Raw genomic sequence first — 27,621 nt, forward strand, 5'->3', positions numbered from 1 at the left:
AGCACGATTTTAGATTTGAAGATTTATTTTCCTCCTGTTTTTGGTTCAAGATTGCTGTTCAGATAGTCTAATAGGTGATTTTTCTTAAGTCTTTCTTTTAAATACTTTTTAACGTTATCTATTTTTAATTGCATAAGATGATGTAACAAATTCAGTAACAGAAAATTATATTGCCCATCTACATACAGTAAAAGTCAGGAGTATTTCAGGAAATATCTACTGTTTCCCTACGCATTTCATTTCTTACTCCTCAGTTAATCATACAATTCAGGATTTCATCCTCCAAGAGTTTTCAGCTGCTCACAGTATTACTGACTATTCCTGTGTCATAAGAACGCAAAGAAAATTTGCAAACCACTGCAAATATGTGAGAACTGTATGGGGGCTGTCAGAAAAGCAGCAGTAAATGAACCTCTGCAGTTATCAACACTTACTCTACTTATATATGCATTACAGTAGATACAGAAATAATGCACTTCAACAGAGAAGGTAAAAACTTTGGCAGTTAGGATTAAAGGTTTATGATTCTTGAAAATTGCTGAAAGTTTGCTTATTTCACTTCTGTAATCCAAAGAGATACCACACTGACTGAAAGTCATCAACTTCTAATCTCTTTTAGTAAAAACAGTTGTCAATACCTTCATTCTTTTAGCTTCAAGTCATTTCTTTTCCAAAACAGATGCTGCTAAAATGCTTACAAAAAAAAAGTAATACAGGATGACTGATTATGTTTTGTGTAACTTACATAGTTTATAGCCTTCTTTATCGTATCCATGCAGGAAGAGAGCACCACTTTCAAACAACCATTTTGGAAGGACAGATTCGGTCAAGTCTGCAAAGCCAAATGAAAGATCATTTCAACAATCAGGTTAATAATTACATTTCTGTTAAAAATGCAAAAATACATCAACAAAATACTGAACTGCCTTTGTAAGTATCCATCCAAGGCATTTGCAAATATAATAAAAAGATGGGGCTAATTTGAGAATTTTACTATCTTCTTCCTCTCAAGCTGCACAGCAGGATTGGGGTAGAGATATGAATAAGATTTCAAAGAAAAAAATACTGCAATTTTATTTTTAGGCCCATATCTACAGCCCTTCTTGCTTTATCCTTTTTTAAAATCAGACTGTACGTTCTTGTAAATCTTGTTAATCTTCAAAACACTCCCACAAAACAAAAAGCACACCTATTCTACCTGGAATATCAAGCCATTGCTGCCAGTAGCAAAACATTAGATCTGACTCTTATTTGAATTTATTATTATTTTGAGGTCCATTTTGGTTGTGGGGGAATGAAGTGGTCCCCTGCAACTGCACAAAGACAACAAAAGATAGCTACTTTCCTTCTTCCCCTTGCAACAGACACATAGAAGTACAGCTTGATGATAAAAGCAGCAAAGTTTTAGGAACCCAGTTTTCTAAACTGGGTTAAAAAAAAAAAGTTAATGCTTAGTACTCCATGGTATTTATCAAATATTTAAGAGTAAGAGCCTTAAACTAGAGGCAGAGGTTAGATGCAGTTCAAAAGGAAAGCAACATACACCATCACAAGAATTACATAACATAGCTTACCATTAACAGTATATTCTTTCCTCCACTGAAAGCTCTCGTCAATCATCTTTAATGTATCATCCACAACGTCATGACGCCAAATCAGGTAATTTTCAACCCATTTGTCATCTTGCTGAAGTCTTTCCACATCTCTAGAATCATACTTATCTGATTTATCTAGCAAATAAAATAACTATTTTAAGAATATAGCATTTGCAATGAATATACAAAAAGGAGACTCGTAATGTTTCAATCCTACTAAATATACCACATATAAAGAATTTCTTTCAGTCTTACCATTTAGCAGATAAAAGTTTTCAATTAGTTTCTTACGCTGTCTATCTACTGTGAAGATATTTAGAAACACTACCAGATTATTCTCAGTAGAAAAATAATTTGCTATTCTTATTCAAGTAAAAAAAAAAAAAACCATTAGAAACAGAGAAGATAGGGGAGAGAGGGGAGGGAAGTACAGTTCTTCACAGACAAAACCAAGTTTCTCTACTTAACACATAAGCAAGCACACAGCCTGAGTACTAGTGGGTACTTACATATCAAGAATTAGGTAGATTAAGCTTGTGCTGTCTAACTTACAGGCATCACGATGACAGACCAAGAAGTGTCAGAATAGATATTAAAATGACTATGTTTTATTGTGTTTTATATATCATCACATTAGATATTTTCTTTAAAAAGATTATGCATTTTATACTTGGCATGGACTGTTACTTCAGTGAAAACAAAATAAAGCACTTAGGATGAAACAGAAACTTCTGCTACTCTTCGCTTTATTACAACTATTTATCCCCAGCTTGGTTTTTGTTGTTGTAGTTGTTTTTTTTAAACAGGTAAGTTTGTTACAAAAATGCCAAAGTGAATCTACTTTTATTGAAGATATGCTTAAAGAACAACACCTGAGTTTTTAGTTCAATGTTCCTCTTTCGCCATACAGTCTGCATTTATTGGAACGTAAATGAAGCAAGAAAATTGAAACAGGCTCCTGAAGGCAACAAACACTGATAAGCATCTCCTTGCTTATCACCAAAACACATAAGCTCTTTTAATTGTTCAACTGAACTGGTCAGTGATTTGTCCCGTTCAATTTTAGGGTGAGAAATTTTAACAATGGTTCTTAATTAGATGTTACTTTTGCACGTAGTTGAAAACTGTTCTTCAGCAGCAATCAGTTCTAAGAAACTACTTTTAGGCAGAGCCATCACAGTTGAATTAAGTATTTATAACTGCTAGTGGATGGTTTAGGGATACCTACTTCAATCAGAAACCTCAACTCAGAGGAACACACTAAGAAAAGCACATTATGTTCTGCTAATAATTTTAATTCCATGGAGCTACATGTCAAGATATCACTTCACTGATATTTTAATTTATAGTCTCAGTTTCCTGCCACAGAATCAATTTAAAATATAAGGATATGTAAGAATTTTAAATGCATCCATCCACTCAGATTGCAGCTGTATCTCCCCCGTGCACCTCTTCACATCTAACTGCTTTTTGCATTATTTGCTTAGTTTCCTCTTCTTCATTATGTTTCAAGTGTTTGCTTCCTTCGACCTCATCCCACCACCTTACCTTGTTCCTTAGCCAAGCCTGGAGTCAAATCCCACTTCCTTAGTTCCCTTCCTGCTCCTTTTACCCACTAAAACCTCTTTCAGTTCCTTCTCTGATCATTTCCATAATCGCATCAGACAACTTACTCCCTGTATTCTGACTAAGCACAGGTCTGAATACCAACACATGACAGCCTGAAATGCTGTTCAACTTCTCTGTGGATCTAGGTCAGCCACAGGCAGAAAAAGTTGCACAGATTTTGCATATTTAGTTCTGCAAAATCTGAACTACTCATTTGAAACTTTATTATTCCTGAAATGATTTATGATTCGGATAGTTTTGCCTGAGAAAGACTAACAGTATCTAGTTTCAAGTTAGAATAAAAAACAACAACAGAAAGAAGAAAGGTAACCTGCAGAAACCAACCCCAGCTGATACCATAGCTATTTTTGCAAATTCAAACAGGTCACTAAATCAAGTTTTGAAAAGTCAAAAAGGTAGAAAGACTCCACATCATCTTCTGCTGTAACATGCATTCAGTCCAAATCCCCTTCAAAGATACTACAATATACAGTAACTAAGCTGTCAGATCCACTGTGAGCTACAGTAAAAGTAGTACTGACTTCTCTTAGCCTTGGAGCATTAGCTATCCCTCTGCCATGGACTTACTGAATATGCCACGCTGGCTATCTGTACCATTTATGGCTGCTCATAGCCACAGCAAACCAGGGCTTTGAAATACTGAACACTTAATTCACATCAGCATTACATGTCTAGCACAATAACTAACAACTAAGGACAACTGCTATTAATAAGCAAAACATTTGCCCAAGACCCATTCCATATACATCCTATTTGTAAAGGGGATTTAAATATTGTGTAAATAAAGAACAAAGTACACACACCACAAAACAGAAACTAAAAGGATTCACATTGTTTTCTGAGGGTCTTTCTGCACATTACATACTTGGGAGTACAACTGTCAAAAGAATGACAGAATAGTGCATCTTGTATCAAATAATAATTTAAATATGCTTGCATATTTTGTGGAAGGTGCTTCAAATACAGATTTTCCCAAACTCTGAACTTAAATAATATTGAAAAATAGAAATTTAACTTAATTCATGCTTTACAAAACTGAAAGTAAAAGAAGAATGTAGAAAACATGGTATACAAACTTTCAAAATCAAAGGTAAAGAAAGCTAGATTGACAGGTAAGGAAAGCAGAAAAGTGAGTTCCCTCTCACCCTCTTCAGCCACTAAACTCAACAAGGTGGAACACAGGATGAATTTAACTCCAAATCAGAAGCAACCAGTCAAATTCTGCCTCCGCATGCACTTTGTAGAATACCCTTCTTTTAGTCAGGGAAGCACAGCAAGACTTGATAGAGCAACACGAGCACTGACTGCTGTTTTAACCTTACCTGATTTATCCAATTCTCGCTAGAAAGTAAATAAAATTTAGAATGAGATTGTGAATCCAAAATAGAAATGTAGTATATCACGCATAAAACAATGATTTGAAGTCATTCTAGTAATCCAGTCACTGAAAATACATCAACTTAAGGAAGGAACTGCTTTTCAAATCTCTGCATGGTTCATAACTCTATAGGCATCTGGAAATTTATTTTCAAACAACACTATTAAAAAATCAGAATGCTTCCAAATTCAAGTTAATCATGCAACACTTAAATGCAGTTACTGAATTACTGGATTCAAAATAGAATAAATTGAAATAAAGTAGATCTTTCTCATTGTCAAAATATAGTTTACACACATTCTGCACCACAGCAGTTAATAGGACAAAATGAAACAGAAGTGGAGGAGCACTGAAATGGAAACTCAAACAGAACTATAAACTGAAGTACCTTACTTCAGATACAATCTCTAAGCCCAATCACATAACACCTGTCAACATCTATTTATGGTTTAATTCTTTTTTTTTTTTTTGCCCCTACTAGCAAGTTAAACACTTGGCTTCTCACACCTGCAGAGCCCCACTGAGTTTAGTCATCCCCTACACAGGAAGATGGGCATCTCTACAATTTAGTCCATAATCAACATCCCTAAGGTATTTTTATTTAATCTCAAGGGAAGCAAGGAGTGTTCCAAGCAACAGTGTTCATAGCTCTTTCTGTTCAGTTACCAAAAGCTGCAAACTCAATAACAGCACCAAGCTTTTGTTGATCATTTCATAGATAATAAATCAGTCTATAAGCATGGAAGCCTGGTTTCTCCTTCAGCTTAAGAGAGTTACCCCCCACTATCTTGCAGAGAAGCCCCACAGATAGTGGAAAAGTCAAAGTAGGGACATGGCAAGAATCTTTTCCTGAGCTGCATAGTGACTAACCAAGCTCAGATCCAGAGAAGCAAGAAAAAGCACATACTGCTTACCTAATTGGATTTTTACCAGAGAACACTATCCATATATATACACACACAAATACATACATACAAAACTGGTTTAAATATATTACACAACAGTCAAAAGAGCAAGAAGGGAAGTCAAAACTAGTTCTCTTCACAACTAACAAGCCTTCAGAAAACTGAAAGAGCAAAAAAGATGGACCAGATCCCGCATACAACTTTTAAGGTATCAAACTTCATGATCTTGTTTAACCTTTTTTAAAAAAGACAGCAACTTAAAATTGCTTCCATTTTCTCATTGGATATTTGAGGTAACAGAAGAGCAGAAAAACCTCATTTTGACCAGCCACTTCTTCCCATTATTCAGCTTCCTTTTTTCTTGTCTAAGTGCAGGGTTCTGATTTATGTTGCTTTGTTTTGTTAGGGACACATCCTGCTCTATTAACCCATATTTTCTTCAAGTTGAGAAAACTGAAGTCAAACTATCTTCTAAGACAGAAGTCTCTATACTACCACTACAACAACACAAAACTGCTCAAACTCCAAAAATCATGTAAAAACCAAAGAAACAAGTTCTTCCACAACACTCTCTTTTCATTTTTGTGTGAGTTTCATCTGTGTTACCAGGAGATAAAACTGCATAATGTTTTCTTTAGGCATTTTTAGGAGAAGTGATAGAAATTTCACCAGATTCAACAATAGAAAAAAATACAAGACTGGAAAATACAAGACAGAAAAAGATACAGTACAGTTAATTTCCACACTAAACTATCCTAGAGAAGTTAATAATTTACAATCTCTAATAAGAACTCATCCCTCGGGGAAGAATTGTATCTGGAAAAGATGTTACATAGAAGTCACATAGGAAGCCAAGAAGTAGGGATGGCAACTACATACCTACAAAAAAAAAAAAAAGCAACCAAAACTACTTTGTTACACTAAAGAATTGGAATAAACATTTTCTCAGATCATGTAAAGCATTAAACAAGCCTTTCAGTTTAACTAACACTGTTCTAAGTGATATTTCAGTCAAGAAGCCTTGTGTCTGAAACTGTCATAATTATTCCTCTAGCCATGGCCAGGAAGAGGAAACCCACTGTTAGAAGTCAAAAGTCAATTACATGTTAAGTACTTTAACCACACAGATTTGTGCCTTCAATTGTTAAGTGAGAAAATCTACAAGGCTGAAAGCAGCTTAAAAATGTCTGTAGCCATGCAGGGACTGAGATGAGGAAAACAAAATCACTTCCACCCAGTAAGGAGCTGTTCCAATTCAACAAAATAAAACTACTATAAATAAAATATCTGCCTCCAAAAGAGATAAGTTTAAACTATCAGCAAAAGCATCCAATCTCAATGATTCTAAAATTTACTTTCAATAGGAAGGTCAGACATCAATATCACAGCTTTCTATACAAGTCTGCTTGCTAACCTGTCCATACAAGTTTCCTATCTTACTCTTCCAATACTTCTCAGTCTTAAAGCCTAGAATCCGTAAAAACAAATTTTTCAGAGCATAAAGAAGGTATTCAAAACATTATCCTAGCAGTTTTCAACATGTCATATCACCATGCTGTTTTGAGAATGGCACATACACCTAGAACTGTATTTGCATTTGACCAATTTAACATTTTGCTATTGGCTTACAGTCATGATAAAATTTAATCTTTAAGCTGCTGTGGCAAAAGTCTCTTGCAAAGCTGCTTTTTTTTTTTTTTTTCCTGAAAATTAAGCTTTAAATAAAGTAAAAATGAAGAGGATGCAAATAGAGAGGGAAAAGGAATACAGACAATAGAAATACGCAAAAAGAAGAGCGGAAAAACAGACTTCTTGACTAAAAAAAAAATCTACCAAGATTTTATCACAAACAATTCCTGTTGAACATTAAAATGAAAATTAATAGTCCAGGAACAAAATGTAGTTTCAGAAATCCTCTAACAAGTGAAATCCACTGAAGAATGAGACAAAACTGTTTGCTAGAAAACACTGCCAGTACCAGTCAGTGCTGAACAATAATCATCTTTTTTCATTGTTCCACCCAGATCATTTACATTTATCAGTTCTCACAAAGAACCCAAACAGACAGAAGAGAAATCAGGCTCCAAACTGCCAGAATAAGGCACTGTCCACCTACCACAGACAGCACTAAGAGAAACTTTCACATGTTGAAATGCAAGGGCTTTAATTACTGCTAGGAAAAACATTTTTCACATGCTCTGAAGTTTTGTCTTCCAAATACAGACAGCATTCACCATGGACAACAGAAAAAAAAAGCAAACAATCACGCAACACAAGATCTCAGTTAACAAAAAGTACTGTTCTGAAGTAGGATTCACAGTGGCCAAGTTTTCCTTCTAGATCTGCTGAAAGGCCACACATCAGCAATGTCAGCAAGAGACTTCCCAAGCAAACTTCATGGAGATGAGCCACTAAGGCTCTTGTACACTGTTTTCCAAACTGTATCTGTCTATTAAACGGATTCTTTTGCTTAGTCACATAGATGTGACAGCTGTTCAGATGTTCAAATACAAGCTCTAGAAATCTATTTCTTGGATTAAACATTTTCAAGGTAGGATGGGAAAAGTCAAGACTGTAGTGTTTAAGGTGGTCATAACTTTTACGTGAGATACTCCTCCATGTATCAGTTGTGGCAGTTAACATAAGACTTTTCTGAACCATCTATAAACTTCAAAATATTCTGCATTAATTTGAAACGTTGTCTTCTGTCAATGAATGGTTTCAACCAAAATAAGGACTTCAAAAGGCCCTTTAAATTTTCATTTCAATGAACAACAATACACAGTACTACAAATCATCACAGCATAACGTCCATTAGAAAAGCTGCCTGCATGAGGGGAATCCAGCAACAAGAGTTTCAAGAAGTGACTCTTTCCTATTATAATGCAATCACAAAGTCTCGGGAATAATCAGAACTCTGCTTTCCTCAGAGGGAGAATAAAACAGTTGAAGCTGTAACTTCCTAGAAATAGAAGCATCCTGAAAATTTTGCTCAAGTTTCAACACTTGCAGCTCACCTGAAAAAGGAATTAGGTTCACTCTATAGAGGCCCACTATTCCAGAACCACACTAAACTTTCTATATCAGTTTCTCAGTGTACCCTGACAGCACCTTTACTTTTTCAAGGAGACTACAATTGCTGAATATCAAGCAATCATTTGCACCTTTGGAACACAGAAAGTTGCATGTATCCAAGACCCTTTGCAGTTGTTTTCAATTAAGAGGAAAGATCGAAAATAAATGTTTTTTTTTTTTTTAGAACATACACAGTAAAGGTAGAAGGACCATGAACACACCAAAACCTTGTGGTTTTCATACTTTAAATGGGTGTGACAACAATAATTTGCTTCTGGCATTCCTAAATTTTAGATAGGGATTAAAAAAAAAATAAACCCATTTTCTTGAAAGGGATAAGAGCCCTAAACCACAACCCATACTAAGGAAGTGTGTGCTCAAAAAACTGCAGAGGATTATAGTTTCCCATGCAACAGTAACGTGTTATTTTAATGACTCTTAACAACCAGTCCAACAGAGGCTTCATTACAGCTACAGCTAAGTAGAATGGAGGTACAAGGAGTTGCAGGTTCCTAAGGGGTAGCTCAAGCTAAGACGCAACACTCCCTTTCATCAGCAACTGCTTCAAAGCAGTTGAAGGCTAGGTAGTTTCTTCTTAAGACAGGGCTGGAACACTTCTATGAAGACAGGCTGAGGGAGCTGGGCTTGCTCTGCTTGTAGATGGGAAGGCTACAGGAAGACCTCACTGCAGACTTCGGTACTTGAAGGGAGTTTATGAACATAAGGAAGAGTGATTTTTTACATGGGCATATAGCAAAAGAACAAGGGGAATGGCTTCAAACTGAAAGAGTGGAAAATTAGGTTAAATGTTAGGAAGAGGTTTTTTGCTGAGAGGTTGGTGAGGTGCTGGCACAGCTGCCCAGAGAAGCTGTAGTGTCCCATCCCTGGAGGTGCTCAAGGACAGGTTGGATGGGGCCCCAGGCAGCCTGAGCTGGTGGGAGCAGCCCTACCCACAACAAAGGTTGGGGCTGGGTGGGCAGCGAGGTACCTTCCAACCCAAGGCATTCTGTGATTCTATGATTAAGGAAAAAAAAACAAACAAAAAAACATAAAATAAACAACCAATATAACTACAGAATAATAGATACATCTACCATAAAAATACACACTCACAAACAATGAATTAACCGGAATCATCAACAGCAAAAATAATTTAAGATGATTCTTCATTCTTCTTCGTTCTCTTGTTTTATGACTACCAAAGACAACTTTAACCACACTGAAATATGAAAAGGTAAAATAAACTCACTCTGTCCTTCAAGGTGCTATTCTAATAACGCTATCATGCAATGACTAAACAATGGCCAGTCATTTCTTTGTTTTGTATGTTTGCCCTGCAAATAATCATAAAGTCATGCAGCACTTAAGACCCTCCAAAAGTTCTAAAGATAAGCAACACAGCCAACCACAGAAAACTCATATGTGCGCACAACCCTCATATAAAAGCAGTAACTCTAATAAAACTCTGATCAGGCACATCAATGCAAAGCAGGTGTATGCAGAACTGAGGCTTGTGTTACAGGAGATACATGCAACTCCTGAACTCCTGGGTTATTAGGGTATTTGCATTAGAAATTAGTAAGAGCAGGTTTTTAATAGAAAACCTTTATACAGTCACAGAAGTGTTCTGCCTGCTCCAGCTGTTAGCATACTGTGCTACTACATAGTTTTCTATCATAAGCAATGCAAATCAAGCTGGAATTAAAGTGAAAGCCCTTCAGGCTCTCTGCCATTCCCCTTCTCACAAGGATCCCTAGCACCTTTCATTAACAAGCCTCAAAGCTTCCCAGATTCACAACAGGATCAGACAAACAGCACAGTATTAATTACTCACAGCATGAATTTGAAACGCAAGCAGCTCCAGAAAAACAACCCCTTCCGCAGATGAACCCGACTAGGACAGCGCATTTCCCCTATTCCCAATGGCCAAACACACCAACACCGTGCCCCAACACCCCCTGCAGCACCACAGAGAGCCTCACAAAGCGGCACCACGACCCGACAGGGCAGCACTGCTCAGCCGGCCGGGGACAGAGAGCAGAGAGGCAGCCGAAGGGCCGGCAGCCCGCCCAGCACGGTGCGCTCACCTGGCAGGTACTCCGCTTCGAAGCGCCGCCTCGTCTCGGCGATCAGCGCGGCTTTGTCCTGCTGCTGCGAACGAGAAAGCGGCGGGACGTGAAAGGGCCCAGCGCAACCCCTCACAGCTGCGCGGCAGAGCCAGGCGGCAGAGCCAGCCGACCACCCCGCTGTTTAACCGCCGCCCAACCGCCACTCCGTCCCCCACCTACACCCCACCCGCGCGAGGGCCGCCGGGAAGCAGAGCCAGGGGAGCACTCACGTCAGCCATAGCGCGGCGGGGCCGCCCGTAACGGCCGCGACAACTGCAGGGGGACAGGAAGAAGAGGCGATGGAGGCGCCGCGTGACCCGGGGGGCGTGGCCAATAGGGAGTGGGCGTGGCCATACGCCCATCCCGGCAGCGGGGATGTCAGACGCCCAGTAGCCCCGCCCTTTAACGTCATGGCCGCGCCTCCCTACGCCCGGCTTCCTCTCCCGTCATGCACTGCGTGGCGCGAGTTTCGGAGGGGCGCGCGTTGCCTTTGCTTCCGCCCTGCGTTGCTTTCTTCGTCCCGTCACGTCCGACACCGCGGCGCGGGCAGGTGGGTGAAGCCCTGCAGGCCGGGTCTTCCCGTGGTGGCTTGTGTGGGTGCGTCCCTTCAGGCGGGGCCGGCGTAGCGGTGCAGTCAGCGTTAATTTTGCCTCTGTGCTACTAGGCTGGCTGCTGGCGGGCTGTAACTTAAGCCGTATTGGTGCACCGTTGCCTTACGCCGTCCTCATGTGTGTTATTGAAGCACTGTTGGCTTCTGTTCTCGATTAGTCTGCGTCATTGCTTGGTGATGTGGTGTTTTCCTTGAGGATTAACGCAGCCGCTTGTAAAGCGTTTCACTTTTTGTTCTGCTTTCATTTTGCAGGGGGAGAGCTTATAGCTGGGCTAAACCTGGCGGAAATGGAGAGCGATAAAGTTTTCCTGTAGGGGAACACACATACAGAGGAATCAAGATGCTTCTGAGCGAGCGACAGCACGTCTTGTCCTACAATGGAGAGCTCCTCGTCTTTCAGCTGTCAAAAACAAAGCACGTGGAGGGAGCAGCTGACAAAACAGTGAAGCTGTGTGTTAGGAGGATGGCATTTGACAGAGACACTCAGCTGTTTGTTCAGATGTCCTCCGGGGCGTTTAGCATGCGCACAAAACACTCAGAAGCTGAAATTGTTTGCTGCGACTGCGCCACGCATTCCAAAACAGGGATTGTTCTTCCCTGTGTTTTGATGAAAGTGAAAAAGCAGAACGGCGTTTTCGAGCACCTTTTACTGTTGCTTCACAGCTCCAATCGGTTTGAGCAGTGCTGTCATTTTAAATTGGATTATGAGCTGAAAGAGGATGTCAGGTTGTTTGCTGGCCCCTCGGTGCTATGGAGGCATGCCAACAAGCTGTTCTACATCTCTGCTGATACCTGCACGGTTCTGAGTGCTCCTGTTCAACTTTCTTCTGTTGTGTGGACAGGTGAAATTGAGGGTGAAGGCACTGTTGTGTTAGGGATCAGAGCTGCTTGCCTGCCAGAGAGCGAAGATGGGGATGAGTTTTCCACTTCAGACAGAGCCATCTGGGGCAGTGAGTTCTTTGGGTATGCAATTGAAATGCAAAAAATGCTGACTGGCACATGCTTTATGCCTCATGCTTACAGCAGAGTGGTATCTTCTGTCTGTGTCTGCAAGAATGAGAGACCGAAAAAACAGCTCAGAATATCAGCTGTTGCCATCACGCACAAGAATCAACTGATCTGCTTCCAAGATGGTGTCCCTAAAGGTGTTTGTGAGCTTCCTTATGAAAAACCATGTTTAATAAAAACTGCTGTAACCAGTAGCAATGATTTGCTATTTATTGTATCTTTTTCATCTGGGAATGTATGTGTTGTACGGAGAGAGAACTTGCAGGTATTTGTGCCTTAAGTAGCTACTTTTTCCTACCACATCTTTTTTGTTTCTATCCTTCTATCCAAAGTGAGAAGTTACATGTTCAAGATTTACTGCTTTCTGTCTTTCCCATCAACTTCTGTCAAAATAACCTGGCTTAAGTATAAGTTATTAGGGGCAAGGTTTTCACCCAGAGGGTGGTGATGCATTGGAACAGGTTGCCCAAGGAGGTTGTGGACACCCCATCCCTGGAGGCATTCAAAGCCAGGCTGGATGTGGCTCTGGGCAGCCTGGTCAGATGGATGGTGATCCTGCGCATAGCTAAGGGGTTGAAACTCAATGAGCATTGTCCTTTTCAACCCAGGCCATTCTATGATATCATATCATTCAGTATATATTTCTTTTTCTTTCATTGCTCTCTTATATACTTGAAAATAAATCTAGTGTTTAGTGCTATGTTTATGAGTCTGATGTGTAGCCTCTACTGCAAACAAGATCAATAATATGAGAATTTAAAACTTAAGATAGATATGAATGTGCTTGTGGAATATAGGTTAAAATTGTAGTTAACTGTTATTATTTTAAAGCATAAACTTCTTGGAATTGATAAACTTTTTGAGTTTTCCCTCCCAGTGTCAAAGAACATTATTTTCCAGAAATGACAAGGAAACCCTCACTTTATTTTTCCTTAAGTATGTAGATACAGAATTAAATGCTAGGTTTTTGTAATGCTCTGTCAAGAAGACACAGTGGAAATGAAATCTTATCTGAAGGCAAGTTTCATCTTAACAAAATCACATACAAGATTCCAAATATATGTTTTAAAAGCTCTTCTACTGCAGGTTACTTCCAAATGGCAGAAGGTGAAGTCTGTTCTGGTAGATGATTTCATTGGTTCTGGAACTGAGCAACTGCTACTGCTTTTTAATGATGACTCCAATGCAGATGTGTTAAATATGTTTAAAATAATGGACTTTGGAAAGATAAACTATGAAGTAAGTTCAATTTGCCTTTTCTCAGCTGTTCAGTCTGTGCTTAAAAAAAAAAAAAAAAAAAAAAAAAAAAAAAAAACTTGAGAAATGATTAAAGCAGTGGTGCTAAGTGAAATTGGATGTTTGTTGTGAAATGCCCTGAAGTTTGAATATAATCGAGTGTAATGCTCTCTGTTTGAATAATGACGTAAATTATCTGGAGCAATTATTCTACTTCCTGGATAGCATCAGCATCCTTCTGGAAGTATGGTTGAAGATGCTTCAGATAAGTCACAGATCTTTCATAATGCTTAGCTTTTATTTAAGAAAATTGAAGTTGTAGTGCATGTTAATTACTGTTTCATAATTGTGTCTTTCTTTTATGTATTATTAATCCGTAACTGCTTTCAGAAGATGAGATTTTTCTTTTAAAATGAACATGGCTATTCTTCTGGTTTCCTCACCCCTTTTTTTTTTTTTTTTGTAGTAGTAGTAATGATGTGTGGTATCCTGTACCTTACATTCAGCTTTTTAAATACTTTTTTTTTTTTTTTTAGAGTGGTATTAATTATAAAGATGATGTTCCTGCTGGAGAAGGATTACAAGAGAATGGTTTGCTTACCATCCAAGCTCTTGAAACAAGATTACAGGTCTGTGCTAAATAAATCTGCCTTCATAATTTTCTGTATTGTTAGTCTGAAGAGTGAGGTTGATAATACTATTTTTACTGGAAAAGTGGTTCAGGGAGAAATTAGTGTTATTAAGTATCCATTCTTGAATTGGTGGTAGTCTGTTTCAGTTCATTCAGTTGTTATAAATGCATTTAAGTAATTAGAAGAATCTAATTTAATTTTAATTAAATTTTTGTGATAATGCTGAAGCCATCTTACAAAAGCTTTGTAACAGTCCTTTTACTCATGGAGGTTTAAATGCTGGTTTCATAATATCAGAGTGTCTACTTCTTTTGCTCAGCATTACATATTTTCAGATGCCAGGTTTCCAAAGAGAGCTAATGAGTAACAGCTGTTCCTAGAAGAATTAAGTGTTTCTTTGTCTAGGGACTTCAGTCAAGTTGGTTTAAACTTCTGTCCAAATTAGTGACCATTCTTATTTCACCACCTGCTGATGCTTTTCTTCCTGATACTGGCAGATTTATTGACATAATATTGCAATGGAGAGTGAATGAAGTTAATACCTGTATTCTTCTTTTAATTAGCTTCATATTAGCATGCTGGGGAATAATACATGCTGGAGTATAGGCAATCAGTGGGAATATATCATCTGCTTGTGAAACTTGAAAATACAGCTTTCTAGTTTAAGTTCTATTAGTAAATATCCATCATGCTCTCCTAGATGTTCTTTGGCACTGTTGTGTGTGGTTATCTTGGTCAAAGTAAGTAGTAACTGACCAAATACGAAAATTATTGAAAACAAACAGAAGACTAGTGACTTCTGAAGACAGCATAAATCATGGATTCAGTTGATGTAAGAATGTTGTTAGTTTATTTGAAGTACTTCAAGTATGAAATAGGAGGTAATTATTCTGTTCGTTTATGAATTAGTGAAAACCTTAGTGTATGGTGCTAGTTTGATCTGTAGCCTTTAAGAAGAAGGAATTTGACCAGCAAAAGTTTAGTTTATTACTGAAAGAAAAGGAGGACTATGGCACACTAGCTAAACCACTGAAAAAGAAAAAAAAAATCTGTTTTATTTTAATGACAAAGAAGATATCTAGAGATACTAAACATCTTCTGAAGGGTAGAAGCTGTTATTTAGAGAATAAAGAACAATAGATTTATCTTTCCTGGAAGTGAGAAGAAAGCAGTTGGGTTAATTTTGAGAACCTCTAGGTCCCTTGCAGCCCTGTATTTGTTTTATTTTTATTTTATTTTTTTATGGTTCTTCACTTTGCTCACTAGCTAGAGGTCTATTGGTTTTTACATGTAGAAGTGCAAGTTTCCTTCAAAATTCATTACTGTCTGCACACGACTTGGGTAGTGATATACCTTAAACATTATTTTTTTGCTTCCAGATTCTCTCCTTACTTGTTATGTTACTTTATCCTTCAGTATACATAACTTCAATAGTTTCCATCTCTTATTTTTTGCTCCTTCCACTTTTGTTGTGAAGATTGCCTGCCCTGCCACTGACTGCTAAACGTTTTATGTAACTAGTCTTTTGATATTTCTCCTTTTATACACGGGCTGGCTTTCTGCTTTACAGAATCTGTGTTACAATCAAATGAATACTCTGTATTGCGCAGTCTATTGATTTTAATAGAAGCAAGCCACTGACTGGAGATCTTATGCATCAGCTGCTGATAAAGTCCTTCTGATGGAGACACAGAATCCTTCATAAGGCTTTTTTTTCCCTAGGTTTCTTTTAGACATAGTAGATCTCTAATTCTCCAAGTCACATGCTAACCCAGGCACTGTAAGAATATTAAAAATCCTCTTATTTTTTAATGCTTAAAATATTTAATATTGCCATGGCAATGAATTTGAAGTAGGTGTGATTTTAGCCTTAATATTGCAATGTTGCTTTCTTGCTGAGATCTCTGTTCTTCCGTGTGTGTGTCTGAATAGTGAAATACTGTTGCCTTTTTGTTATCTGATGTTACTGAATTTTAGGGATGTTCTTTTGTTTTTGATCATGCTTAGCTTGGAGATTTCCAAAAGTTATTAGTTATTTTGTCACCAAAATTCAAGTTGTCATGTGTTAACCATCTCTGTGATATCTCCGATTTTAGGGCAAAGAGAAATAGCAAATACAGTGTTTTTCCATACCTCTGTTGATACCCCATATAAATATTTTGTGCCTATGTAGTTGTTTTCTACCTGCATGAGAGTTTTGGTAGGTGTTACATTCCACTACATTGAAATATGCTGCATTTAATTCATATGCAGTAGCACATGTAAGTTGCACGCTGCAATAGTGAAACTGAAAAATCTGTCAGTCTGTGTATTTTTGGAACTGCACTGTGTTTATGATGTATCTGGTCTTAAGGTACTACCCACAGCCTTTATGCCTCAAGATTCTTTTCCTTAACACTCATTATGCTATCTTCTGAAGTGAACTTTCTTTGGCAAAGTAGTGCAGCCGCACCATATCTGTGGTTACAGTATTTTTCTTGGTTTTACTCTGTTCTGACATGAATACAGGACTCTTCAACACCAACTACTGAAAGTTCAGTAAGGATTATAGGCCAGGCTCTTGATTAATTCTTTTTTCTTTCACTTGGCTTGCCTGTTTTAGGGCACTGTGTTTTTTGTTTAAGTTTGGTTTTTTTTTTGGGGGGGGATTGGTTTGTGTGGTTTTTTTCCACTATTGTTTATTGAATTGAGAATTTATTTGTTCCCATTCTGACAATGTTGTTTTGGTGATGGGTGGGAAGTTATTCAAGAGATGTTCTGTACATTTTATTTTTAAAATTTAGATTAGAAATAGTAACAAGTAGTTGTTTTCTGTACAACCTTTGCACAGAATCTACAGTTTTGTAGATTGAGTTTTTTGATAGTTTTTCAAAAAAGGCTTCAGTTGCTTGGAAACCATAGAGACTTTTAATAAAAGAGCAGCTTCAGACTCTAGAGATCTGAATTATGTTTTCCTGTAGCATTTTTATCCACTTTCACTGTTTCACCTTTGCTTTTCACAGTAGTTCTAGTCCTGCCTATTGTGAATCTTCCTCTCCATTTTCTGCCCTTTGCAAAAAGTTCTTGGCTTAGTATTTTTAGCTTGGCATGTCTGGGTATTATTTTATTTATGAATATTGTAAGTTTAATTGTAATGTGTCAAAGCACTGTCCTACTTACTACTAAGCCTCCGCTTTAATTTGCTTTGCTTTCTGACAGTGATTCATCTGTTGTACTGTTTGTGCTGAATTTTCTCTCAGCTTTGTTTGTTCAGCTCTATACTACAGTGTTTTAAACTGGATGTTTATATTCTGTTTTCAAAATGATTCACTTTTATTTTCCGTTTCATGGTGCAAAGAGTGTGACTTCTACTGGTGCTTCTTACTTGGTACATCTTGGGTATGGATCTAAGGATATGTTTTCCTTGTTCCAGAAACAGTAATAGAGTGTTACTCTAGTTTTTGCTGTGTGATAGATTTCAGCTGTCATTCTTGTGTTGCTTTATGAAGGAGAAAAAAAGTGCTTGCAAAAGTCACACTGAAGAGCAATTGAATTGATCAGTAGATCTCTGGCTATTTTGACTGTTTCTCTGTATGTACTTTCCTGTTTGTTTTTCTTCTGTATCTGAGTTTCTCACTTGGGAGTTACAAATAAGAATAAGTAATGGTTTCTGTGGATTGCAGTTAGGAAGAGATTGTAGAAACATAAAATAATAGAATCATAGAATGGTTTTGGCTGGAAGGGACTTTAGGATCATCTAGTCCCATCCCCCCTGCTAGAGGCAGGGACACCTCCCGTTGCTCAAAGTCCTATCCAGCCTGGACTTGAGTGCTTCCAGAGAGCAGCATCCACAACCTCTCTGGTTCAGTGTCTCACCACCCTCACAGTAAAGAATTTCTTCCTACTATCATGTCTAAATCTCTTCCAGTTTCAAACTATTTCCCCTTGTCCTGTTGCTACGTGCCCTCATAAAAAGTCCCTCCCCATCTTTGTTCTTTATTCTTAACTTTTTCTTCTCCTGCCAGGTCTGACACTGAAGTATTTCATGGAGTCTGGTATTTGTGATGTTTGGTTTGATAGATGGCAAATAATTTTGTTAGAGAATTTATCATGATGGGTTCCATTTCCTCTGAATGCCCTTCGCTCTTGCATCATGAGCAAATGGCATTACTCCTTTTACTTTGCATATCTTTCATTCAGGCTTGTCATTTGGTGATGACTGAATCTGATGTCTTTTTTTATTTGTTTATTAGTTTAGAGGTTGTTTTTCCTTTCCAATGATAGGTTTTGTTCTTCCCTCTCTTGTTGTTGACAGTGACAGACTTCTCAGGAACTTAATTCCCAGAGAATACTTCTTTAAGAGTTTTTAAAAATATAATAACCCAATTGTTAGAACTTGTCTATTATTTGTCTATATGTAAAACAGACAACAGTCAACATTTCAATATGTCTTGACAAAAAATAAAAAATGTTAATATTAAAATAAAGCAGAAACAATATGGAAGGAGTTGAATAGAGTTAATATCTACATAAACATCTAATGTAAATATTCTCAAATTAAGATAAACTTGGAGTTTAATACTGAGAGAACAAGATTCTTAGATTTGTATTTTGGCAACAGAGTAACCTGACTTGAACAATTTTTAGGAGCATTACTTCAGGAACATCAGGAAATTGGATTGTGATCCTTGCATAAAATGGAAAGTTGAGGGTTATCTTGGTAGCTTCCATACCAATCATTATTTGCATTAGACTACAGACTGTGTCCAATGACGACTTTTATATTTTACAGGCTGGTCTCACCTGTGTTCGAGAGCTACAGCAGCATTTAGGACTCAAAAAGAGGGTTATTCTTGAATCATGCAGAGCACTAATAGATCTTGTTGAAGGAAGAAGCCATATACTACCAAGCGCAAAAAAGGTAAAAAGTAATACTTGCTATTTTTACCAGTCAAAATTGCCTCTATCAAAAGTCATTAATTTGCTTTAAGTAAAGTCTGATTCATTATCTTAACCTGACAATTTATGTAATTAAGAGTAAATTTAATTTTTTTCTTGAAATTGATCTGCACAATACCTCCTGGTGACTGGTTTGTACGTGGGGAATAAGCTTTAACAATAAGTTAATGATGAACAGTAGGAGGACTATATTGTCTTAATTGGCACAGTTACCTGTCTCTGATATGATAGGAAGAATGAGCAGTGATTTCTGTTGGCAACATTTATTTTAGAATGGGGCAGAGTGAACTGTGAGCTGAAAAGGTGACAGAACTTGGGCAAATGTTATATCTGTATACTTCTTATACTAAGACTTATAGTTACTTGAAATCTATATGATCTTTCAGTTAATATTTTAGTATCCTTCAAGTCAACCAGGCTTAGCAAAATTTTAAGCAATTAATAATATAACTTCTAATGCCTTCTTTGGAAGAAAATGTGTAGAAAGAGGGAATGAGTTGTTTGTCATGATAGCTTTTGTTTTAAGAATGTGGATTTATATCTTTTAAATCTATTCTAGAGAATAAACTAGTTTGTGTAGATTTCATTTTATGTAGTAGATTTTATAGTAGAACATGAAGTAATGCAATATAAAAAGAACTAACATCTGCACTTAACTTATCTAAACAAACATTTTTCTGTAAGGAAGGCCTTGTCAGTCTCTGGGATGATGTGGAAAAACCTTATTCTGTTAGTAAAGAGCCATCATCAACACCTAAACTTCAAGGTCACTTCATAGAGAAATTATGGCAACGTGTTGTGGGTGACAACTTGGTAGTTGGAGTAAAACTAACTGAATCATTTTGTTTGTAAGTATATAAATAAAATATTTTCATTTTGTAGTTTAATAGAAATTGAAATTTTAAGTAAAACCCTGCAGTAAGAAGAGTGGATTTTTGAGATTTGACTTTTCTCATTTCAACATCTGTGTATGAAGTATTTCAAGTGCATTTTGCCAGTATTGTTGTTGTGGCATGTCTCTCTAGTGCTGTGCCAAAAATATGTTGATGCAGCCCATTTTTGGCTAGATGATATAACTACACCATTACTGGAGGCATTTATAACAGAGCTTTCTTTGACAAAAATTATGGCTCTTTGTAGTTCACATGAGTATAGGTATACAGACATCAGCGTGTGGTGTAGATTTAGCTCTGTTTTAACTGTACTTTTCCTCCTGCCTAAGCATTAATATCTCACCATTCATAGAATGATTTCCTTAAAAAGTAGAATAAAACATTTTTAATTCTCTGATTGACTTAGCTATATTCAGCTATGCTGTAGTCAGATATCAAATCAAGCATTTTCTGAGCCTATGCATTATATAAATTACATGGAACAAGCAGGCTTAAAATATTCAAAGCTTCAAAAAGATTTGTTCTCGTTATTATCCTTAAAATGATTGTTTATTCTGTTCATTTCAGTTGTTTAGTTCTAGTCTTGATTACTAGTGATGTTATTCCCCCATTGATGAGGGAGCTTATTTGGAGTGCACTTTGAAAGAACAGGATTATGTGAAACAAACTTATGATAGACAGTGTGTAATGTAAACTTTGGTAGAGTTAGAAGTTACTTTTTGACCTATACTCTCACGAGCATTGTAGCTGAAACTGTGTTAAGGTAAGCTTAAGGAGTGTTGATGCCTCTGAAAATCATTCAAGTGAGTGTGAGGGAACTGACCTATGCAGGCCCTTTGGTTGTTCTGCTAGAACTGCAGGTGTATTATTTCTCAACTACCAGCTTGCTATAACTTTACAAGTTGACCTTGTCTTCTTGACGGCCTCTGTTAAGAGCTACCAAGGCAAAAAACTGTTTTTGCCTTTCCGCTGTTTATTCTTTTATCTTTAATGACAGTGATTTTATTTTTGAAAAAGAAATACCTAATTCTTATATAGCTTCAGAAGTTCTGAGAAGATTTGGAACTACTTTTTTTAAAACCAGCAGCAACCTCGCCCTCTTTTTCACTTTTACAATTGAGAACCAATCTGTGAAAATTAAGTCATTTGAGAAAGGTTACCTGGTAGGCTAGCAGCAGAAGGTTGTAATAGGTGTAGTAGGCTTCAGGAGCCCAGGGTCATGGGCCTGTGGTTTTGCAGAAAAGGTCTTGCTTTATTTTCAACTCCAACGTGCAGGTTTTCATTGATTATTTTTGGGCTTCCTACTAATGCAAGATTATATTGATGTTTTAGATTATACTGTGAGGTGATGATATTTCCCATAAAGGAATATGGATGCTTGTATGACTTCAGGTGTCAGTGACACCTGGAGATTGAATTAATTGTTAGAGTAAATTGTTCACTGAGAGAAGATCTGAAACAGTACTACTAGGATTTCACAAAATAATCTTGTATTGAATGAACAAAACGCCTTTCAGAAAATTACTTCATGTTTAAGGAAACCGTATTTTAAACTTTTTATTTTACTTTCTACATGCACTTCTGTTTGATTACCTTTGAATACCTAAAAAACAATGTGAATACTAGAAGAACTTTTAGTTCTCAAAGAGGCAGAATTTTTACTTTCTATAGTCTTTTTTTTTTTTTAATTAAAAGAAAATTAAGTCTTTAAAAATGAAGTGCAGATGTCATAGAGTATCTGCAAGGGTTATGTTGAGTGTTCAACATTTTCCAAGTGAATTAAATGTTCAAATTATTTCAGTTAATGCGAGGAATCTAATTCCTAGGAGCTCTTAATACAAATGACTATTTCATCTAAGGTTGTAAGCACTTACACACTGCATGGTTTCTGAATTAACTTGGAATAGTATTGGAGTTTATAGTAGTCCTAAATGTTGTAATGTTTTTTTGTTTTTTATCAAAAAGCAAAATGCAAACTGGGAGTGCAGTCATCTTATGTGGATTTTTCCAGGTCAGTGCATGATATCAGTTTATCGTTAGTGATGGATCAAGACTTCTCTTTGGTGTCTCCAATCATTGAGTGTCGGAATAAAATCATTAAGGTGAACGAAGTCTTCTCAGCATTATCTGTCTCCTCATGTCAAAATGAGCCTCCTCAGAAAAAGATGAAATTGGATTTGCGTAGCAAGAATGATCTGAAAAAAGAGTTTCATAAGAGATCTTCTAGGACTCAGCTGGATAAAACAAATACTGTCACTGCTGTTACCAACCTTTCACCACTACTGGCATTTCATCGTGTTTGTTGTGCAGTTCTACTACATGCAAAGAAACAAAAACGTCGGAATGGTGATTTTCTGAAGAGCAAAAGGATAACTTTGTTCTGTGGGAAAATTTTGCTGAATATGGAAGATATTTCAAATGGGAAATATTCAGTAAATATGCTCAAGGATAATAGTTACTGTACAGGTAAATGGATAGATGGAGTTTGGATTCATAAAGATGTGGTTGATTGTTTTTTTCTAGATGAGATTAAGCTACATTTTCAGGGTGTAATTATGTTTCTTTCTTTGAACTCAATACATACAGTCTTCTGAATTAAAAGCTGGGTGAAACAGAAAGCAGAAGAACCATTTGTTTTAAATTTAAAAAAAAAAAATTGAAACAGTTGCTATAAGGTTTTACAGCATTGATGCTGAAGTGCATCAAGAAAGGTTAATTTTGAAGATAAATCTGAATACAAATAGCTTGTTTTTTTTTTTCCTACAAATAAGGTAATTACTATTGATTAGATACATTTATTTTTCCTGACTTAGTATTACTATTTTTTAAGTAATACCAAAGTAACTGAAGCTTTTCCTCATCTACACAGCTACTGAGTTCCTCCATATCTTTTCTTTCTTTTTAAGTTCCTGATTGAACTGATTTTGAACTGGGCTTCTGCTAATGTAGTGAAATGTCCTTTTGATCATTTGCTGTGAATTTTAATTTCTTCCTTTAATGCCATATCATCAGCTAACACCAAAGTGCCATCTTAATGTCACAGGAGGCTATTAATAGTGTTCCCTTGGCAAGGTGACATTTATCTTTAGAGCTCTCTTATTATATAGTTGCAGCTTTGTTAATCAGGTAACCATTTTGCTCGACAGAAATAGGTGTAAGAATATAGGTGAGAAGAAAATTTCCAAAGAAAACATTGAATGCAGGTACAGACTGCAAGTAACACTGCAGTGTGAATCAAAAATGTATTCACATCTTAAACCTGATCAAAGTATTTAGGTTAAGTATCTTTTTTTTTTTTATTATTTTCTTGCAGGTTCCATGGAAGACATAGTTGCTATCCTTGCAGTATCTATCAGATTTTCCTTTCAGATTCAGTCTTCTGACTGCACATTGACTCAAGTAAATTCATGGTTACTTGGAGAAATGGACTGTGTACCATTTAAGGAATGCCATGACATGGTATTCTCTCATAAAGCAGGAAATATCTACGGTACAGTCTTTAGCTGGACACTGAAAAGTCCATTTGAAGGAGTTCTAACGCTATTTTGCAGGTAAAATTGGTCAAAAGTTTTACAGAATATTCATCTTATACTCATGCCTTTATCTTCATGCTGTCTCTTACAGGCATCATAGCCAACAGTGATGGTTCTGATATGAGAATGTCAGAGCCTGAATTGTGTCATTTAATTTTGTGCTAGTACATGGAATTCCAAATAATTGCAGTCTCCTTTAATACATACTTGGTACCATTTCTTTCATTCATTTCAGTGCATAGTAATTTCTTATTTTTTCTTAACATGTTTTTTTCAACATTTGTTGTTTTTTTTTTAACAATAACAACCTAGATAATTTAAATTGCATTCTTTGTCATTTTTAGTTTAGTGATGCAACATGCATCTAGTCTAACTTGTACATTTTTTTCTGATATACTTTATTTTTCTATCTACCATCATATTGAAGAGGAAATAATCTGAAGAATCTCAGTTATTTCCTTATCTAGATTGTCAAACTATTGGGATAAACAAGGCAGGTAAACAAGGCAGACTTCCATCATTTATGATTTAGCTGGATAAGGCTACTGTGAGAAGAAATTTTCAAGTACTGATGAAGTTTTCTTTTCCTGAAAAGTTAAAGCTAAAATAAAATAAAATAAAAAAAAGTAAGGGTACATCTCTTAAGAATTTCTAACTAATAGTAAAAGATAAAACTTTGGTTGCCTTTCATGTAAGAGCAAAGAGTAATGTTTTTAAAAATCAAGACTTTTAGAAACTTCCTCTTGGAAACCTAGTTTGCTTGATATTCATTTGCAGTTCAACTTAATATCGCTACTTAATGAGCTGCATGTTTATACTTGTATTTTCAGTGTTGTTTTTTTTTTCCCCTTCATTGGATCAATCTTTTTCTAGTAGAATATTTCTCTGACAGATTGAAGGTATACTGACAATTTTTTCTCACAGCCATTCAGAAATCAGATAAGCTGCATCTGTGATAAGTAGTGGAAAATTAAGATAAGTGAATTGCAATAGAAAAACTTTACTGATCAGTGTGAGAAAACTAGCTACTTAGAGATGTGTTGTGGTTTGAAGAGTTAATCGTCTGAAGAGAAGGGGGGGGAAGGAAGAGGAAGAAACCCAGTTGAGATAGGAGAAACTAATTTATTAAGAGGAATGTGAGATAATAAAGAATAATAAAGAATAATAAAGAATAATAAAGAATAATAAAGAATAATAAAGAATAATAAAGAATAATAAATCAAGTGAACCCAAAATAAACTGGAGGAAAGAGTCATTCTAAGTTCTTACTTACAGACCTTCACCAACTGGTGTCCCAGTAAAGAGAACTTATTCCTTACCCAGAATCAGGAGATTTCATCTCCCAGGGCTGGAACTTGCATGAAATAACTGAGTCTACTAGAAGCACAGCACATAGGAAATGCATCCAGCACTGAGCTTAAGTATCAGGCAGCCTGCCATATGATACCATAATATGGAATACTGACAAAAACAGGACAAGACGCTTTTTTTTTTTGCCTTTTTTCTTCTTGGACATAATTTTTTAAATTTTTCCTTTGAAGGGCATCTTCTAAAGAGCTCATCTGGTCAAATGCAGGAAATAAGACTTTGGACAAACTGCATTTCTCTTAGAATGAATGCTGGTCTGTCACTGCATCATGCTGGTGTCTGGGGGAATAGGTTCCCTTTATTGAATACCAGCACTATTTTGTCCAGGGTTCTTAATTTGAACATCTAATTGTTTTTAAGCACAATATTTCCTTGCTAGTGGCTGTTCAAAAAAGACCAGCAGTTAGCCACCAAATATCTCTGCAGTGCATATCTATTGATGGTGACAAAATATGAACACATCTTTCTTCTGTCCCTGAATGCATACTTAGGCAACTTTGTGTTGTCATGTGATTTTTACATACAGTGAATTGTTTCTTAAAGAAAGAAGTGATGCTCACATAACTGGATATATATTTTAATGTTTAATATTTGTTACTGAAGCAACAGATCTTTTGATATACAGCAGCTAGTCTGCATTCCGTTAGAAAGTCCTTGTTGGCAGTTATATGTACTGCATACACAGTACTTAAAACACAAACATCCTAAATTTTCATCGGTTTAGTTTAAAGTAGTTTTATTTTATTTACCACTACAGAATTTTGAATACGCAAGATATCCTTAATAATAGTACTCTTATTTTGCAGAAGTCTGACTGTCTTGTTCCAGTGTCTTCATAGCCTTACTAGAGTTCTCCCACCAAGCTGTGATGTAAAACTCCTGAAATCTGGAAGCAAAGGTATACTTACTGAGCAGTTAGCACTGGCTTTGGAAAAAGAAATGTTCACCTCAAGGAGTTTCCTCTCCTCAAAAGAAAGTAAAGCTGAAAACAACTTGACAAGGTGGAATGAGCCTGGCAGGAAGATCAGTGATCCTCCTGTGGCTTCTTTACTGGACAGTGAGGATGGTGTTCAGCATTTCAGAGAGAAGCTTCAAAATGAACAGGAACAGTGTGTGCTAAGTATGAATGAAACGATGGATGGTACCCTTTACCAGAAAATAGCTTTGAAAGTAGCAGAAGCTCAGCTCAGTTCTGATATGGTTGTGTGGAGATTGAGCAAGTCCTAGAAACTTATCTATAATTTATTTTGAATAAAGATTTAATAAAATTGTCATAAAAAAGTGATATCTGAGAATATAAATATTTTATATTTTATAGCTCAGGTATTTGTAGAGATAAATAACAGTATTTTTGTTGATGACTTATAGCTGTTTCAGCAAAAAATGAGTATTAAAAATAGCAGTCATTACTGCTATTTTACAGATTTCTGAAATATATTTTAAGGTACTTTTCTAATAAATATTATTTGAAAGTTACAATTCTTGATCTTTGAATGAAATACATTAAGAAAAAAATATGTATGTGTTGTTTAAATTGGTTCTATTAAGTTTCTACTAGAACTATCAACACAGATAACACTGTTTGTTTGTTGCTTTTTTTTTTTTTTTTAATCATAAGACTAAGCCATAGGAAGTATCTAAGTTAGAGGCCACCCTTGGATTTGAGACATTTTGGAGTATGCACTGGGGCTGGAGAAACTAGATTAAGCCTTTTACAAAATTCCATGAACTCTTGAACGTTCATCCTTGTAATCATGGATGTAATCATGCTTTTAAATTTGTGACAAGACCATGGAAAGGCTAATTTGCTTAGTAAATCCTGGACAAAACTCTTTCCTTAAAACTTAACCCAACTTCAAAGAAGAGAACAACCAAACAATTGTTCCAGAGTTATAAATGCTTGTCTGTTGATATTAGCTGCACAGCACTTTGGACCTATCCTCAACTACTGTAAGTAATGAGCAACTCCTTGCCTGTTATGCTTTATTTCTGGTTAGAATATAGAATATGTGTATCCCAGAAGAGAGCTGCCTGTGATCTTGCATATACTTTTTGTTATGGTAGTTACTTTTTATCTTTTTTCCCCATTGTAGGTATATTTTTTTCTCAGCTTTGCAAGTGACAGAAGGCTTGGAAAATCACAAATCATACTACTTTGTTTCCTTTTATCTTTGCTTTATGCAAGCATAATCGTAGTGTTTGTCACCTTTTGTTCAAAAGTTGTCAAACAGTTTGCTGCAAACAAAGTTTTAATAGTTAACAGCTTGTACTCTGACAGTGAGAGTTTGACTTGAAGAATGAAAGATCTATCAATTCAGAGGAACATTCCTCAAGAACTGTGTTTTTTTGTTTGTTTTGTCAAGAGTTCCTGTCATGATTTAACCCAGAAGGCAGTGAAGCACAACAGAGCACTTCATTTACTCCTACCCAGTGGGGGGAATGGAGGGATATGATTTGTAAAGTCTAACAAGTGGATTGAGATGAAGACAGACAGAAAATAAATGAAAAATATTAGTAATGGTAATAACAGGGGTAGACCTGCAAAACAAGTGATGCACAATGCAATTGCTCACCACCTGCTGACTTATGCCCAGCCAGTTCCCAAGCAATGGCAGTCCCCGCAGGCAATGCCTCCTCTCATTGTTCTGCTTGATGTCATATGATATGAGATGTCTCTCTGGCCAATTTAGGTTTCACCTCTTCCGATTCTGAT

At 36.5% G+C, this 27,621-nt stretch overlaps 2 protein-coding genes across 3 annotated transcripts in view; one reads left to right on the forward strand and one right to left on the reverse strand.

Moving 5' to 3' along the window:
* MOSPD2 (motile sperm domain containing 2) overlaps positions 1–11,129 on the reverse strand; it is a 32,842-nt gene extending 21,713 nt beyond the window's left edge. The window contains exons 1-4 of one of the 2 annotated variants that reach the window (XM_031596077.2): positions 10,921–11,129; positions 10,670–10,730; positions 1,575–1,730; positions 746–832 (exon numbers count right to left, since the gene is read on the reverse strand). In XM_031596077.2, coding sequence (XP_031451937.2) covers positions 746–832; positions 1,575–1,730; positions 10,670–10,730; positions 10,921–11,052 — 436 coding nt within the window. In that variant the 5' untranslated portion in view covers positions 11,053–11,129. Of the gene's footprint in view, positions 1–745; positions 833–1,574; positions 1,731–10,669; positions 10,734–10,920 lie in introns of both variants that reach the window. The other variant, XM_031596076.2, reaches the window with a different exon arrangement.
* Positions 11,127–26,237, forward strand: FANCB (FA complementation group B). The gene is made up of 9 exons (XM_031596075.2): positions 11,127–11,240; positions 11,553–12,573; positions 13,395–13,547; positions 14,081–14,173; positions 18,948–19,076; positions 19,799–19,962; positions 22,019–22,473; positions 23,321–23,558; positions 25,715–26,237. The coding sequence occupies exons 2-9, from the start codon at positions 11,641–11,643 to the stop codon at positions 26,133–26,135; spliced, it is 2,586 nt and encodes an 861-aa protein (XP_031451935.2). The 5' UTR covers positions 11,127–11,240; positions 11,553–11,640; the 3' UTR covers positions 26,136–26,237.
* The last annotated feature ends 1,384 nt before the right edge of the window (positions 26,238–27,621 follow it).

The sequence above is a fragment of the Phasianus colchicus genome, chromosome 1 (assembly GCF_987193195.1).
Source record: "Phasianus colchicus chromosome 1, bPhaCol1.hap1.1, whole genome shotgun sequence".
Lineage (NCBI taxonomy): Eukaryota > Metazoa > Chordata > Aves > Galliformes > Phasianidae > Phasianus > Phasianus colchicus.

Bases quoted from the DNA above. Each gene is read 5' to 3' on its own strand.
- FANCB (XM_031596075.2), top strand. From the start codon at position 11,641: ATGCTTCTGAGCGAGCGACAGCACGTCTTGTCCTACAATGGAGAGCTC. The intron at 12,574-13,394 runs GTATTTGTGCCT...CTTCTACTGCAG, and splicing joins TACGGAGAGAGAACTTGCAG to GTTACTTCCAAATGGCAGAA. The intron at 22,474-23,320 runs GTAAATGGATAG...ATTTTCTTGCAG, and splicing joins GGATAATAGTTACTGTACAG to GTTCCATGGAAGACATAGTT.